General features: G+C 40.7%; 3 protein-coding genes across 3 annotated transcripts; 1 reads left to right on the forward strand and 2 right to left on the reverse strand.

The window, feature by feature from the left end:
• Nucleotides 1-687: 687 nt before the first annotated feature.
• Nucleotides 688-4,092, reverse strand: SARC_00257 (hypothetical protein). The gene is made up of 6 exons (XM_014306053.1): nt 3,975-4,092; nt 3,106-3,169; nt 2,560-2,687; nt 1,529-1,634; nt 1,262-1,316; nt 688-1,087 (listed from the first exon to the last, which is right to left on the reverse strand). The coding sequence occupies exons 2-6, from the start codon at nt 3,160-3,162 to the stop codon at nt 957-959; spliced, it is 477 nt and encodes a 158-aa protein (XP_014161528.1). The 5' UTR covers nt 3,163-3,169; nt 3,975-4,092; the 3' UTR covers nt 688-956.
• Nucleotides 4,093-4,628: 536 nt separating this feature from the next.
• On the forward strand, nt 4,629-6,669 carry SARC_00258 (60S ribosomal protein L35a). Its single transcript, XM_014306054.1, has 4 exons — nt 4,629-4,712; nt 5,464-5,546; nt 5,895-6,112; nt 6,575-6,669. Exons 1-4 carry the CDS (start codon nt 4,696-4,698, stop codon nt 6,596-6,598), a joined length of 342 nt encoding a protein of 113 aa, XP_014161529.1. The 5' UTR covers nt 4,629-4,695; the 3' UTR covers nt 6,599-6,669.
• A 1,702-nt stretch (nt 6,670-8,371) lies between these two features.
• SARC_00259 (hypothetical protein) lies at nt 8,372-15,477 on the reverse strand (the record flags this gene model as incomplete). The annotated part of the gene is made up of 19 exons (XM_014306055.1): nt 8,372-8,518; nt 8,661-8,752; nt 8,968-9,131; nt 9,282-9,451; nt 9,685-9,893; nt 10,646-10,761; nt 10,873-11,213; nt 11,741-11,898; nt 12,123-12,232; nt 12,341-12,422; nt 12,607-12,693; nt 12,835-13,026; nt 13,280-13,454; nt 13,578-13,729; nt 14,086-14,253; nt 14,460-14,593; nt 14,703-14,842; nt 15,090-15,242; nt 15,394-15,477. 19 exons carry the CDS (start codon nt 15,475-15,477, stop codon nt 8,432-8,434), a joined length of 2,814 nt encoding a protein of 937 aa, XP_014161530.1. The 3' UTR covers nt 8,372-8,431.
• Between the last annotated feature and the right edge of the window lie 430 nt (nt 15,478-15,907).

A 15,907-nucleotide genomic window follows, 5' to 3' on the forward strand; every position in this document is an offset into this window, starting at 1 on the left:
AATGTATTTGCAACTAAATAAATAAATGAATAAATAAATGCATATATATTTACATAGATACATACATAAAAATAAATACACAGATAAATTCATTTATACATTTATATAAACATAAATACATACATTCGGAGAGGGTGAGGTCTTAAAAACTGAGAGTCTTGATAGCAGTTACAGATCATATATACATTTATATAAACATAAATACATACATCCATACATATATGCATACATACATACACACACACACATATATATATATATAAAAGTATATATACAGATATATATATACATATGTTTACTTATATACATACACACACACATACATATATAGACATAAACATAAACATATACATACACACATGAATACATATACGAAAGATAAAGATATATATAGACAGATACAGATATTTAAATGTGCATATAAATATAAAGATAGGGGTAAAGAAGTAAATTCTGCATGCATACGTATAAATATATGTATGTTTACAAATATTAAAATGTATTTAGATAAATACAGATAATCACATACATACATGCAATCAGACATCAGCACATTCGTATAATTGAATATATGCATAATACATGTATATATGATATGTAAATATAAATAAATAGATATAGTGATCAAGAGCACAGTCATATAGTCAATAGAGATGTGGAGAAATACATCCCGTATGTACCTCAAAATACCTAAATGAGCACATTTAATAATTTGTCCTTAGAAACAATTTATATACTCAAGCGAGGCCACGAAACTCTGAATTTGTCTAGACTCTCCCAATTTTTTTCCTCCGATCGCGAATCATTCATGCTTTATTTCTGTCATTGTCGAATTCAACACCGCCAAATCAACACCAAGATGCAATTTGGTGGTATATACTTTTGGCAAGTGATACACGATGTGGAACGGGGAGGAAACTTTACTGTACTGGATGGTGATCCGTGTAGATATTTTCCTATGGGACCCACTTCTCGTTTCTAAGGTCCTCCTCGATCTCCTTGGCCCACTTGGGGTTGGCAGCTAGCGCCTCGGCAACGGTAACAGAAGCAAGATCCTTCTCAGCCTTAAGGGCGGCCAATTGCCGTTCTAAAGCGCAGAACAATAAGAGTATTTCAGATGCATGTCGCCAAGCACACAAAATTTACTAAAGCCTCTGTACTAATATCATAGATAAATCAAGTTGTTGTATAAAACACGGCGTCGAATTTAAAAATAAAATAAAAATGAACAAATACTCGACAGATGCCAAGAAATTCTTACCAAGATCTTTCAGGCGCTTGTCGGCATTGATGGCGGCAGCTTCAGCTTTCTTGGCCTAAAGAAGGAAAGCACAAAATAAATAACTTAGATCAGGGTATTTGAAGAAATATAGAAATAAATACGGGCGAGACTCGAGTAACCGTAAATCCAGAATAACAGACACCATCTGCCTTCCAGAAAATCTCGAGATTGCGATAGCATAAACCCCATCACTACCAAGCGCAGAGCATATGCCCACATATTTCACAAGGCCATCCCAGTACATACCATGTCGGTTCTGCGAACCTTGTGGGCTTCGGATTTGGTGTCTTCGGGCTTGGGGTACTTAAATGAGTTGTAAGCCTTCTCAGCAGCATCGACAAGACCGGGAGTTCTGCAACGTAAAGAGGGAAATAAAATATTAGCAACGCTCGATCAGGAAAAAAAAATATGGCAGGCGGGGAGAAGGAAATAGTTACATAAATGTTGAATCGATTGATATACCGACTTGCGTAGAAGTATGATTTCGAAGTGCGGCAAATGCCTTTGGGGATGTCAGCTACCCATGGTAAACATAAGACCATCAAACTACGCACCCAAATCACATCTTGCTTGTATAAGTTTCTCTATTAGTTTGGATGTGGTGCAGAGACAATCCGTTTAACGGTGTGCGACGTGACAAAAATTATGAAGAGAAAAGTAGTAAGGACTAGGCCCTGATGTGAACGAAACTACACGTCAAAATAAATATACACATACATACAATATGACTGACATAGAAGATTCTTGAAAGAACCGAATCCCAGACTGGCTTCCAAATTTATTAGCCTATGCTGCAATAAGCTACGCTCCCACCTACGTAGACAAGTATACTTCACTAAAATTTAAATGAGAGGTCTACAGCCAGTTCCGTTATTTGTAGGGAAGAAAAGCTCGATGAAAAAAAAATCTTTCGAATGAGGTTGACATTAACAATATACATGATTAAGACCTACAAAAGTAAATCACCGTAAAACAATACGGTATGAATGTATATATATATAAACACTTCAAGACCCCATAGTGTACAAACGATGGGATGCCTCACTATGAAGTCGTCTGTATCTGCATACGCCCGTGGTGTCGTACAAAGGCAGACTGGTATAAAACCAGTGGAATCTAATCATATCTCAGACTTGCAGGGTCGGATTGTGGTCGCTATACGCGCATTTCTACGTATCTATCGCAGTTTGTATACAAAACAGAAACATTAACAATAAATAGACGTGCCGGCAAGTGATCGTGTGATAACCACATACAGACATAAGCCTCAGACTTACGAGACATTGCTTCTGTAGAAGGCCCAGTCAATCTTTGGCGGCTGTGCAGTCAATTTGCTCAGGTTCTCCTTGGCAGAAGCGTGCTGACCGGCTAGACGGCCGACTCCATCCTTCAACTCGGGACCCAACTGAAAGAAGATTAGATGGATGTTAGTGTTAATACGTGAAGACACAGGCGAATACTGCAATACATAATATAAATAGCCACGAAGGTCCCAACTGAAAAAAGATTCGGCGATGATTAATGTTCATCTATACAGACAAAGGTAATTGATGAGACTCATAGTATAACTAGCGAGCAGAAGAGGCGTCATGTCGATTACCTAGAACTCAATCCATAAAGCTTATGATGTACATATGCCGAAGCAATCCTGCAGCTTTTCTTCCATCTGCAATAATATTCCCTTCTCAGAGACGAGGCAGCAACAACATGCTACACTATTTGACCCCTCCTACACTCGTCTGACGAAAGAAACAAGTAACCTTACATACACAAGCAGAAACAAAGTACCGTGAACTAAATTTAAATTCAGTGGAACCACGTACCGCTTTGAGAAGTTTGCTGAAGTCGAACTGGCGCCCAATCTTCGCTGGTGCGGCCATGGTGGAACTGTGGCACAGAAAAGGTAGCAAAGGCTTAATTGAAGAAAGGCGAATAGTAATGTGCCTTAGCTTATAGATATTACTAGAATGTGCACTTGATTGTACGGTCTCGCGAAGGTAGTTTGCGAATTCGATTTCATCAATATGTATGAAAACCCCCATAAACAACAAACACCGATGTGTTAAATCTATTTATATACTTTCATACTATTTATATTTTTTTTGATGCTTGTACGCATTCACACTTCGATATATATATGTTCACGTTTTAACAAACGGTTGAAACGTGAGACAAGCTGGAGAAGAGTGTGATATTTATGCGTAGGTTACCGCAAATCGAGGTTTTATAGCATACACGTATGAAAGCGTCCACTAGTTTTATACTAGAAGTGAGAACAATATACAACCGATCAGTGTGCTGGCTTTTCCACTTAGGTTCGGGTGAACCAACTTGTATGCGAATTTTGGAAGAAGACGATCTCAACCAACATATATGTACGCAAGCGGACCACTAAACACACACACACACTCACACACACGCGCGCGTATATATATATATATATATATACATATACATATACACGGCGTCGCTATTTCCCCTTGTAGTCTATTCGACGAGTGTTTGCGAACTAAAAATAACAGAAATGTCTAGTATGCCTGTACATGTAGTTACACTATAGTGGTATTCACGTCGCACAGATGATACAAATGTGAGCTGGAATAATGACGCAGTTGTACGGTCCACTACCGTGAATCATACAACTTTAGGTGGGCCACATACGAAGAGACAAGGTTGCGAAATACATACTAACCTAATAGAACGAACGTCGAAGGGGAGTTGTTGTGTCGGTAATACGAGATGCTCACTCTCGAACCTATATAGCTATATAACTTATACTGCAAAACGACAATATATATCTACTTTTGGTGTTCAACTGTTCATTTGTACGAGGTGTTTCGGAAATGCGAATTTGGCATCCATATCGGTTTTATGAAAATGGCTATTCTGCTTGCTTTGGAAAAGACTGCATAGGCACTGCTGATAGGGTGCCTTTTAGAGGCCTAATACTTTATCCTAACTTGGGACGATCGTATGGTTTATTTTATAACAGAAACATAACACAAACAACAATAGTATAGTGGTTTATCTTTGTTAGAAATCAGTATGCGATAAAAACATCGAATAATGTTGTAAATATATTCAGACTCGAACTGTGAATTCGGATCACAATTGAGTATACCGAATCAATAAACAACACATGATCAATGTTGTAAATTATCGCAATTCTAAACGTAAACCTCTTACCAGAGCACACAAAACCATGTTTTTTTTGGTGTCGGGGTTTTGAATAAATTCTAACAAAACTTTCCAAAAATTTGAGACCTGAATATACTGTCACTGAGGAGCCACATGGCCCTCGTGCTGGGCCGTGGATTAATAATGTAAAACTGCGACAGATACGCAATTGAACGTTCTTTCTCACCATTAGTAGATACACCGTGCTATTTTGCAGTAGTATCTTTGTGTGAATCATGCCGGAACCTTGCAGGTACGTCATACGTGCATACATCCGTAGTTAATAGACATTTTGAGATCATACCAGACTATGCTGTGTGTGCGTATATGCATATTTATCACAAACGCACATACTCATGGGACGCATGCGGGCTAAGTTAGTGAAAAATAGGCACTTTGCACAACGAATCAACATGATATCAGCAAACAAACAAAATGAAAGATCCGAAGGATTATGAGATGCCTACATTACCCAAAGAAGTCCCCCGAGAAGGGAATATGGAAGCGAAACAACCATGTATAGCAAAATAGGCAATCAAAATAGGATATTCATCAACAAATATAGAGATCGGAGGATACAGCAATGGGAGTGCATGAGCTATTGTATAGTTGTGGAAACCGACAAACGGAAACTCACTACAAGTAGCTCTACATGGGGGATGAGCGCCATGACCACATCAACACCTACTACATCAACACCAACTACACACATCTCACATATTTATTGATCGAGTTGAAAAGCGTTTCAAAATGGAGCCTTTCTGGTCTCAAGCAGAATAGTTGGATGGAGACAGAAACGCACGTCTATGATTTGACCGCTATACATAGTTATAGACTTCCGCCATGAAAATGACCTATGCTCGATGCTGGTCTAGTTGCTCACTGTATACCAGATTTAGTTCATAAGCGCATCAGCTTGTAAGATAACTGCATTATTCGGTACGCTGGCATATTGCTTTAGTTACTCACTACCGACTTTCTGATTTGTTATTGCGCTACATCAGATTATACGCCAAGGCGAAGATTATGGGCTTCAAGCGTGGACAGCGCATGCAGAAGACCCACACTTCGCTCATCAAAATTGAGGGTATGTTTTTCATGTTTTAATTGAAACTGTGGGCTAATGAGTTGTAAAAATGTGCAACCAATATGTTGTGTGTTCTGGACAATTCTTCAATGTGAACAGTTGTATTGTATTTGTACTGGATGATTCACACTATTGTCGATAGTATAGCCGCTCAGAACATGCAATGTATATGCGAATATTCACCTACATGTCGTGGATACTTTCAATCTTGACACACTATTTCACTGAGGCTAATATGATTTAGACTAACTGCATCAATTGAACTGGCTCGGATAAACGTTATTCGTTTATAGAATTAGTATTCACTGGTATTCAACCCCCATGTATCTTCGCATACAAAACCTAAAGGTGTGAACACCAAGGAGAGCGCCGAGTTCTACTTCGGCAAGAAGATCGCCTACGTGTACAAAGCCAAGAGCCACACGAAGAACCGTTCCACCGGACAGGACACACGCTACCGTGTTATCTGGGGCAAGGTCACCCGATCCCACGGAAACATCGGCACTGTACGCGCTAAGTTCACCAACCCTCTTCCCCCTCAGACCATGTCCGCCTCGTGTCGTGTGGTATGTATATGCAGTTTGTTAGGGTGTGGTATGTATATGCGGTTTGTTAGGGTTTATTATCATATATGTGGTTTGGTAGAGGTTGTATATCTGATTGTCGGGGATCTTCGTCTCGCCCTGCACGGTGCTTTTGACGTATATAGTCTGGTATTTATATATGGCATATCATAGACTAGTGGAACTCTGGTACACGAAGTACCGGAACGCACTCTTGAATTTGAATTGGCAATCATTCAATTATGTATACTGATAGTGAACAACAATATGATTGTACTTGTGCGCACTATATCTCAATTGTTGCGAGGCTTAACGGAGTACGCATATAATGTTCTATTAATACTAGATTCGTGTCTACCTCGTATGTGATATATGGCCTACACAGCTTGCAATGATTAGGGGTTGTAGTCCTATGACTTGATACGCTTTCATAATTAACACTGCGCATTTTTTGTTTATTTGCAGATGTTGTACCCATCCAGAGTCTAAACCCTCGGAACGGTGTATATAAATCTAGAAGGTGAATAAAGACTTTCCGTCAATGGTCGTCGATTAGAGCACTTTTTGGCTGTGTATGTGTGTACATTTTTTGTTCCTGTCATAATTGCGTGTTTTGGGTGTCATTAATAATGTGTATTCTGGGTTTTAACGAAGCGAGTGAGAGTATCGACATGGTGAAAAGCTTTGAGGAAATATTGCTGTGTGCTTTTCAGCTCACTTATCATAAGGCTTATTGAGATGAGGAGTAAGTTGTTTTAGGGTTTGGTGGCCCAAATATCGTCAGAGGTTGTAGTGCAGAATAGAGGAGGTTGTCTGCTTGTTTGGATCTTCTGTAATGTTGCGATCGCATTCGGTATGTGTGGGTTTCAAAATTAGGTAAGGAGTAGGGAAACTTGATGTTTTGCATCTGTAGATTATGAGTACTGAGAATGTGTAGGAGGAAATAGCGAATCACCATCAGGAGTTGAGGAAGGGCTCGGAAACGTGCAAGGAAGTTTTTGATTGCCGGGATATTAAGTATTTATATTCAAGTTTCCGGAATTGTGCTGTATTGCTGCGAGGAGAAGGGGCACTGTACACTATTCTGTGAGCTATTGCGACAAGTTAAGAAATCGCATTCTAGTATGGCATCGATGAAATTCGCGATACCTCGCATCTTTGGATGTGTGTTTGTGTGGGCTAAGTTTAATCCGAAGTTATCGATGAGGGCCAGTTCGCGCATAAAGATTTGCGTGGGAGAGTTCCGGTGATATCAATTGAGATTTATATAGATTTACAATCACGCGGACACACCTGTAAACCGTGATTGCTATGCTACAATAGAGTGCACATTAAGCAGGTAGTGGGTGAAGTTTGGAGTGCATCAGTATTCGTTGTAGATATTTATTTGGAGAGTGATCATGCATTTATCGTCAAGTGTGACAACTTCACGCTCAGATGGAATGCGGTCAGTGTATGGTAGGCCACCTCAGTTGGTTAAAACATAGCCACTATAGGCGGACGGGATGCTCGGCACTCCTTTAGTACTGAATGATATATGCTGCCTTTCGAACCACTGCATATCCGCTAAGCGCTGGTTAAACGAAGACTAGAAACATCTGTGTGGTAGTATGTGTACAGTCGCATCTGCAATGGGAGCCCGAGTAAGTGATTAAAACACTGATGCTGGCATGCAAGGCTAGGTGTGGTCGATTGCGTTCCAAATAAAGGAATGTTTTCCTACGGTACATTTTCTAGCAACCACTTGAGCGTTTTAAAAGTACGTATTCAGCACGCTGCTTCTACACACACCTGTACATTTTGTTCTACAGCTATACGGAGTTTTCTTTTTCCACTGAGGAATAACTCGTCCTCTCGGAATGATTATTGGATGCCAACAGCAAGGCAGTAAACAACGCACACAATATATATATATATATATTTATAAGATTTTCTGATATAGTAGAACAATTCAGATCCTTTTGTATACACTGTTGAATAATAGGCAGGCAGGCAAGACTGATCACCGCTTCGGCTGAACGGTGTTAGAATAGCAATGCATCTGAAACTGTCCACCAATAGATCGAGATACTGTTTGGACGGTTAAGAGATTTTTTGAATGTACATACAAACATCGCCGTGTTTTGTATCTAAAAAAAAAAGCAAATCCGTGCCAAAAAAAAAACTTCCATCGCAGTTTTTATGAGACTAGAGCGAATTTTAGCTACCCTATTTATCCCGAATCGTAGAGGATACAGTTGGTTAGCGTACAACTGACTGTTAGTGTGCGCTCATTCGTATCTTTATTAGATTCTCCAGATTATGTCGGACTAGTGTCAGCAACTACCCTATTGTAGTTTCGCGCATGGTTGTTTTGACCAAGGCAATCCTCTTCTTCAGGGTTGTACGTTTCTCTGGATCCTTCGTGGCCTGGCGTATATATGTTATGCAGGGAATGAGTTACAACTTTAATATGTACTGATTTATATAATTCCATATATTCGGCAAAAGTTGAAGAAACATCGAGATACGAGCATACAGAAATCAGCAATCATCGTTCCTTTGAACATACCTTGAGTACAAAGTGCGAGAGAAATACATTGATGCCCTCCTTTAGATGTTCGATACCAGCGATACCCGAGAGCCGCTTGAAAAGAACTCGGACTGCAGTGGGAGAATTAATGCATCAGTTATATGTCCGCCGACGAATACGATCCAAGCTAAATTTGAGTGTAAGAGTGTTCTCAGAATCGCAAAGGCAAGCAGTCGATGGATCGAAAAACAGTGAATTTTGGTAGATCATTCCAACGCAAGAGCTCCATTCACCGCCCCATAAAAAACTTCACTCATAAACGCTCGAGAAGGAGACACGAACTTACTTGCAGCTTCATCGTTCTCAAGTAGTAGCTTCGTGAACACCGTCCGGAAAAAGTTGACCGAGTAGATGTCGAGATTTGTGAACGATACCACTTTCAGTATAGCCAACGATAACGCGTGATTATTGAATAAATGCACCAGAAGCCTCGCCAAGTTGAGCATAGCCCTTCATGTGTAAAGAGTTAAGGTTGTGATTAAAATCAGACAGAGACGAAACATCAATGAATATACACTGTTTAAAATTTGAACCGTCAGTCCGTAAACATCACTAACACTCTTAGCCTGCAACTCACATATACAGTGGATAAAACCATACCTTGGGCTCAAAGTTTCCATATCCTTGAAGCGATCCCAGAAACTATATTGGAATGTGAACTTATAATTGTAGTTGAAGTGACAGAACTTCGAGGAAAGGTAGGCGTAGTATGGGTTGTACACCTTCTCTTGCATGCAGCATTCGATGATGACCTTCACGATCTCTCGTTCCTGCAAAGCAGCGATACAGGACACGAGTGTCAGTAGGCCATCTCACTGAAGAATACATCAAAACATATTCAACGATAATACACAGATACTTCTACTTCAATATACATGTATAGCAGGCCATGTGTGTATTCGCAGATAGATTTAATATATAATATAAGCACCGAAGCGACAAGCTCCAGGAGCTAAATTCGAATAGCAATATGTCTAGGGCTAGGGTTGGTGTACTGACTCACCTGTTTGTCCTTCAGTCCCAGCCTGAGTAGCTTCTCGAATGCATCCAGGTAGTCTACACTCCCCATCACAACACAGAAAATACTACGTCGGACATCAGTATTCATCCGTTGTGCACGTGCTAGCTCTAGCAGTTTCGTGGTCTCCACACTTGATCCATCCATCGTTCCGCTTGATTGGAGTAGTGTAGACTCGCGTGCAGGAGCTTCCCCTATACCCGTGGCAGAAAAAAGACGTGTAATCGCAACAGATGGTATGCTTTGTAGGAACACGTATTAAGTTTTCTGGTTGAAAATCTAAGAGATGCATGGCAATCGGTTTATGCGCATTGTGTGCTGATATGCACATCAGATGAAGTATCCGACCGGAATGCCCGCAAGCATTTGGGCTATAATGTCGAATATAATCATACAGCTGGAACAATCCCAACACATCCGCGAGAGCGACTAAAATGATAAGCAGGGCAACTAATTACCCAGAAAACATTTTCGCCAAGATTTTTTCTAAATTTTATAAGGTACTAGTCTATAGCCGAGGGTTAGCATGCATGTTATGGTGCATGAGAATTAATTAAGTACTACAGTGTTTAACGAGGGTTCCACTAATATACCTAGTGGAGGCATAGTCTTGATTGAGTATTGTAAGCTATATCACCTATAGTGCCCTGATGAATCCCCACCAAAAAATTACTACCCCTCTGATGGAATAAAATACTACATCCTGCCCCCGTGAAAGTAGCCTTGCCTCCCCTGACTTCCTATAGGTCTACTCGTAGAGGTACGGGTGTGTGTGTATAGGCGGGAGGGGGCCACTCCTTATTCTTATACACCGGGGTATAGCCTCCACTCCAAGCTATTGAGAAAAGCTATGTCACTTATTTCCTAATATAACAAGACCTCTCCCTAGGAGTACACTCCCATACCCTGTATAATATACACGTACACAGAAAAAAATTCACATTACCTTTGCCAGTCCAGGCAGTTCCCACGAGCCACCACCGTCCCTTTTCATGGGCATTTAGCAGATCGTCACGACCTACTGTCAACATGTTGCGTCCACCAGCGCTACTAGTGTTATCCCTGGTGTGTACATTGGAAGGTCATATATCTGAGACGCCAACAAGAAACAAACCTTCACTTTAAAACTGATACCCGGAATGAAGACAACTGGAGAATCAGAGCACTTCTTACCTAGTCTTGCCGATGTCTCGCAAATTACCCTTCAACGTGGTGATCAAGTGCGCGACCTCGTCATTCACAACGCCACGCATGCGGTTGTTCTTCAGATCATTGATCATTTCAACCATAAACTGCACACGCGTGCCTTTGCGCTCTGCCGCGTCGCCATCAGCGTTTCTGCGTCTCGCCTTCTCATGTACATTGAGAATCAGCTCTTTCAACAGTCCTGGATCGTCCTCTCGGAGATTGCGGCCCACAATTTTCAGGAAGTGCAACACCAGCTCCACATCTAATTCGCTAAAGCTCTCAATGAAAATTGATAAGTAGTCAAAGACTATGCGATGGGATACCACCTGCGAAGGACAACACAATCATACAATCAATCTGAATTCAGTATATGGTTTTTTTGTAAAACAATGACCAAAAATGAAGGGGTATGGGCATGAAATTCAACGCAATGTACAGTGACAGAGAGAAACTACAAAGCACCCACGGAGTAACTTATAAGCACGCAGCGAAATCACGCAAGATCACTCTAAAGAGAAAAAGACAAAACTTTTACAAAACTTTTAAGGGGAAATCCCAAATGTAGTGGCCCTTGAATACCACAGGGATTCACGCATAGCTTGCGCACCCACTCATATGCGAGCATGCCTTGTTGTGGTACGAATAAACCAGTCACAACCATATTATACCTCGAGCAGATGCAGATTGTACAGAACGAACTTGCCAAATGCGGAAGAGATACATTTGGGGCAGAAGAGCATGCACATCTCATTAATCACAAAAAGAACACAAACCACTGCACGAAAGCCTCGCAAATAATATCCATTAGAGCTCAGATTAGAGAGCAGAAAGTAAATTTGAAGCTGCAGCGTACCTTGAAGAGATACAGATACGCCAGCATGGACATTAAATTAGCGGGCTCTTTGGTCGACTGCTCGGACGGATCACTGTCTTTCACTTGTACATAGCAAGTTTCAAACTTCTCGACGAGCGCGGCAATGAAGCAAGCTCCAAATTCGATGCCAACAACACCTGCAGAAGATGAAAGGGAGAGCACGCCAGGGAAACGAAAAGGTTAGAATTGACTTAACGCGCGGTTGCCGTACAACCCGGATCGAAGCGCCGGATCGGCGATATGATCAGTGCAGATACCCTGTTTAAACTGCAGCTTAGCAGTCATGCCATAAAATGACATATCGCCATATACAGAGAGGTTTGAGTAAGATAGGCACGCATCAACATGTTAAGTCACATACCATGGACAGCAGCAACGAAGGAACCGTACGTAACCATCAGGCGATCAGAGTGACGACTTTCAAATCTCAGAGCTTCCAACATCAGTTCTGTGATTGTGTCGTGCATATCCCTGCATGTGATCAACAGACTCATTAGCAATGTCCTCGATCAAACTCTAGGATAGGAACAAGTCCTTCCGCTCCATATGTATAGCAAAATAAATGGCGGGCACTCTTACCTTCGAGCAGAGACCGAATATAGCTTCTCAATTTCATTCACAGTTGTCGTAAAAGTAGTGTCGTTCAGTCGATTAAGTTGTCCTGGATGATGGGAGGAGACGAAGCTCACGACTCAGCACACGCTATATTTTCAAAAATTTGCAAGTACCAAGTGTGACTACCGATCCGATGGACAGAGAACCCGACTGAGAATGTATTTCCGATTTGCATAATGTCATTGTTCGGGTTTAAATAATTTTTAAACAATGTATCAATATTTTAATACCTTTCACTTTCCGTTGCAGTTGGATTAGTTTCTCGTTGCTTTGCTTTTTCCTCAAATGCGGCGGGACATACTTTGACGGCGCTGACTCTGCATTTGCAAAGTGTTAAACGAGCAAGATTAAAAAGCTAAATCACAAAATCTCTCCTTGCGCCGCCTGAAATGGATATAGATATCCAAAAAACGAATAAACATGAGCAACCTCGTCAACTATATGTAGCACGTTTTTACCTGCCACAGCTTCAGGAATCGCCGTTGAGGTTTCGTCTGCATTGTCAGCTTCCGAGACATCTTCTTTCTCATCTTCTGAGGCGTCAGAACCAGAGTTCTCCTCTGATGACTTATTGTCATTCACCTGGGCTGAGGGATCTTCAACTATTTCCTCCACGTCATCATCGTCCCCGAATTGCTCTTCATTCTCAGCTATGTAGAAGAAATCAAGCATATGACCAAAAAAATAGGAATATTGTCTTGGCTTATCTAGGTGTTTGAATGTGGGTTGTTGTCGTATGAGCTTAGGGTCGTATGAGCGTAATTTGTAATCACATGAGCCACCTCGTCGGAATTGGTAAAAATCGCTTGCCGATGACTAGGTCATCTCATCTATAGGTGCATACACATCATTTTGCTCATACTGCACATAGGCCATGATAAGCGGTCAAAATATTCAACTCACCTTCACTAGCCGCGCTCTCCTCTTCACTAACATCGTCCAGGTATTCGTCTTCATCAGACCCGTATAGTATATACGATAGACCTTCTTCCTTAAATTTCGTCGGTAGTTTGCTGCCTTCTTTATTTTTGATACCCAGTTTCTTCTCCATTTCCCGGATTATTCTGTCATCCTCATCCTGATGTGATAGGGCAATATGGAATGAAATCATCACCAACACGCGATACGTGGCAAATAGTCTAAAGAAGTGTACAAATCGACACTTGAAAGCATACGGTTATTCGTAAATTTTGACACACACTTCTGAATTTAAGACGTCCTCTTTCCTCTTCGTCGACTTTCTTTCGTCTACACCCTCCCCAGAAAGAGTTACAAGTTTCGAATCGCTCAACATTTGAAAAAAGTTTGAATTTGGATCATTCTTCGCAACAGTGATGTTCTGTAGCTTCTTCGCTGTATATATGTATTGGATTGTAGAAAATAATCAAGGGGTAGACTTGTTAATCACACTAGATGATCATGCTTTATACAACACATCGCCTCTATATTCCATCCCGTCGGATACCAGTATATAATACCATACTCTATCATCGATCGACGAAATGAATAGATCATATTCCAGTCGAGCTTTCGGTCATAGCACGACTAGTCGCTGGATTGTGAAGTGCTAGGCACAGACAGAATCTTGTTCTATATGATGGTATCAAGTAGTAATACAGGCACAAATCCCGCATTCGACAAAAATCAAGACAAGAAAAGAGCAGACATAGACACGCCATAAGGCATCGGTCCATTGTAGTGCTGCCTACCACTTTGCGCATTCGCCTGGGATGCTTCATTAGCATCTACTGCGTCGCTGTCGCCCCCTTTATCCTGGCTATCTGCATCATCTTCGCGCTTGCTGATGTCGTCATCCAGATCGTTGTTGTAGTCAGCACCCTTCTCGTCCTCATCCGAACCACCACCATTCATAAGCCCTAGTGTGTAATAAGACATATCGACAACTTAGTCATTCAAAGCCTGGTTCGCAAATTTACAAACGCCCCAAACCTTCATGCCGGCAGAAGAACGTGCTTCGAGCGGACGTGCGAGTAGCTTTTCATACAAGTAACAAGTGATAGGGCGAGAGCACCGGGAAGCTTAAAGTGAGATTTTCTGTTTATAATTTTTATACAAAACATACAATCTAGGCCATCCTCTGCAAAGCCCTTGGGCAATGATCCGCCATGTGTAAAACCAAGGTTTTTCGCCATGTCCTTCATCATTTGTACGTCTTCATCATTCTTGTCCTCGTCCTCGATTTCAGTGTGCGTTGTGCTATTGAATTGAAATACACAATTAGAAACAACGTACAAAAAAATTCTGCACGGCGATTCGTTAATTAAATTCACAGCAATACTATAAAAAAACCCATGAGAGGATATACCTCAACTGTAATTTCCGCTTCTTTTTCGGCGATTCTGTGTCCGCGGGCAGGTCCCAAGTAACTCTGGGTTTCCTCTTCAGTTCTGCAGCCTTTTTCTCCGTTTTAAGCTTTTTGTCTAGTTCTTCGAATTCCGTTGCTTGCTGCTCAAGAACATTCGATCGAGATTAAAACGCGGATTCGACCACAAACTCATTAGGACGCAAATTCACAGTCGGATTCAAGTAATGGAAAGGTATATCTAGGCCAACATACTACCCAATTTGAAATAGATAATATTATCCCTATGTGAAATCGGTATATACTACTGAGATTTACAACATAATCGTACGTTGTAGCTTCATCGGGGCGGTTTATGAGTGGCAACATAATTTTTTTTTCGTGACCTACCTTTTCCCTCTCTTTTTCTACGGCGACGCGCTTGGCTGTCTCCATGACTTGCTGTCCATGGGCAGTCTTATTACGAATGTGATGAAGTCGTGCATTCTCCTTCTTCTCTGTCTTGGCCGCCTTTCGCAAATCCTTTCGAGATTTTTTATTACCCTGTTGCAATACAAACGATTCAATGAGCTAAGGCCTGGTACTACAATGGTGGGATTTCATTGCATTCAACCCACGAGTCAATGCGAGGAAGATGCATATTCTGTGGTGCATATCGAACATACTCTGTGTACTCGGATGAAAGAGTCACTACTTTGCTAAAAGGCTGGGTGTGGAGACTTCTCGTCATGCATGACTGCACCAGACGAGACGGGTAGTGGTGCAAAGTGTAGGGCATGTTTGAGATTTAAATAAATTGATGAATAAATAGAATATTATAAATTATACACAGCATATGGGAAGGTATAGGTAAGAACCAAAATCTGTACGTAAATTTACATTGGTCTGTGTGGATGTACGAGCGAAAACTCAGTATACTATACAAATAAACACACACACACACACACACACACACACACATATATATATATATATATATATATATATATATATATATGGATGTATATATATATATAAATATATATATATATATATATCCAAATATATATATATATATATATATATATATATCCATATATATATATATATATATATATATGAATATATATATGTGTGTACATATGCATTCACGCACACGCACACACACACACACACACACACATATATATATATATATATATATATATACATAATATATAGACATATAT

Source organism: Sphaeroforma arctica (genome assembly GCF_001186125.1).
Source record: "Sphaeroforma arctica JP610 unplaced genomic scaffold supercont1.7, whole genome shotgun sequence".
Classification (NCBI taxonomy): Eukaryota; class Ichthyosporea; order Ichthyophonida; genus Sphaeroforma; species Sphaeroforma arctica.

Coding starts and splice junctions, on each gene's coding strand:
- SARC_00257 (XM_014306053.1), bottom strand. CDS start 3,162: ATGGCCGCACCAGCGAAGATTGGGCGCCAGTTCGACTTCAGCAAACTT. Junction 2,688..3,105: donor TCAGCAAACTTCTCAAAGCG/GTACGTGGTTCC, acceptor ATCTTCTTTCAG/TTGGGTCCCGAGTTGAAGGA. Junction 1,635..2,559: donor TTCTACAGAAGCAATGTCTC/GTAAGTCTGAGG, acceptor TTTACGTTGCAG/AACTCCCGGTCTTGTCGATG.
- SARC_00258 (XM_014306054.1), top strand. Junction 5,547..5,894: donor TTCGCTCATCAAAATTGAGG/GTATGTTTTTCA, acceptor CAAAACCTAAAG/GTGTGAACACCAAGGAGAGC. Junction 6,113..6,574: donor TGTCCGCCTCGTGTCGTGTG/GTATGTATATGC, acceptor GTTTATTTGCAG/ATGTTGTACCCATCCAGAGT.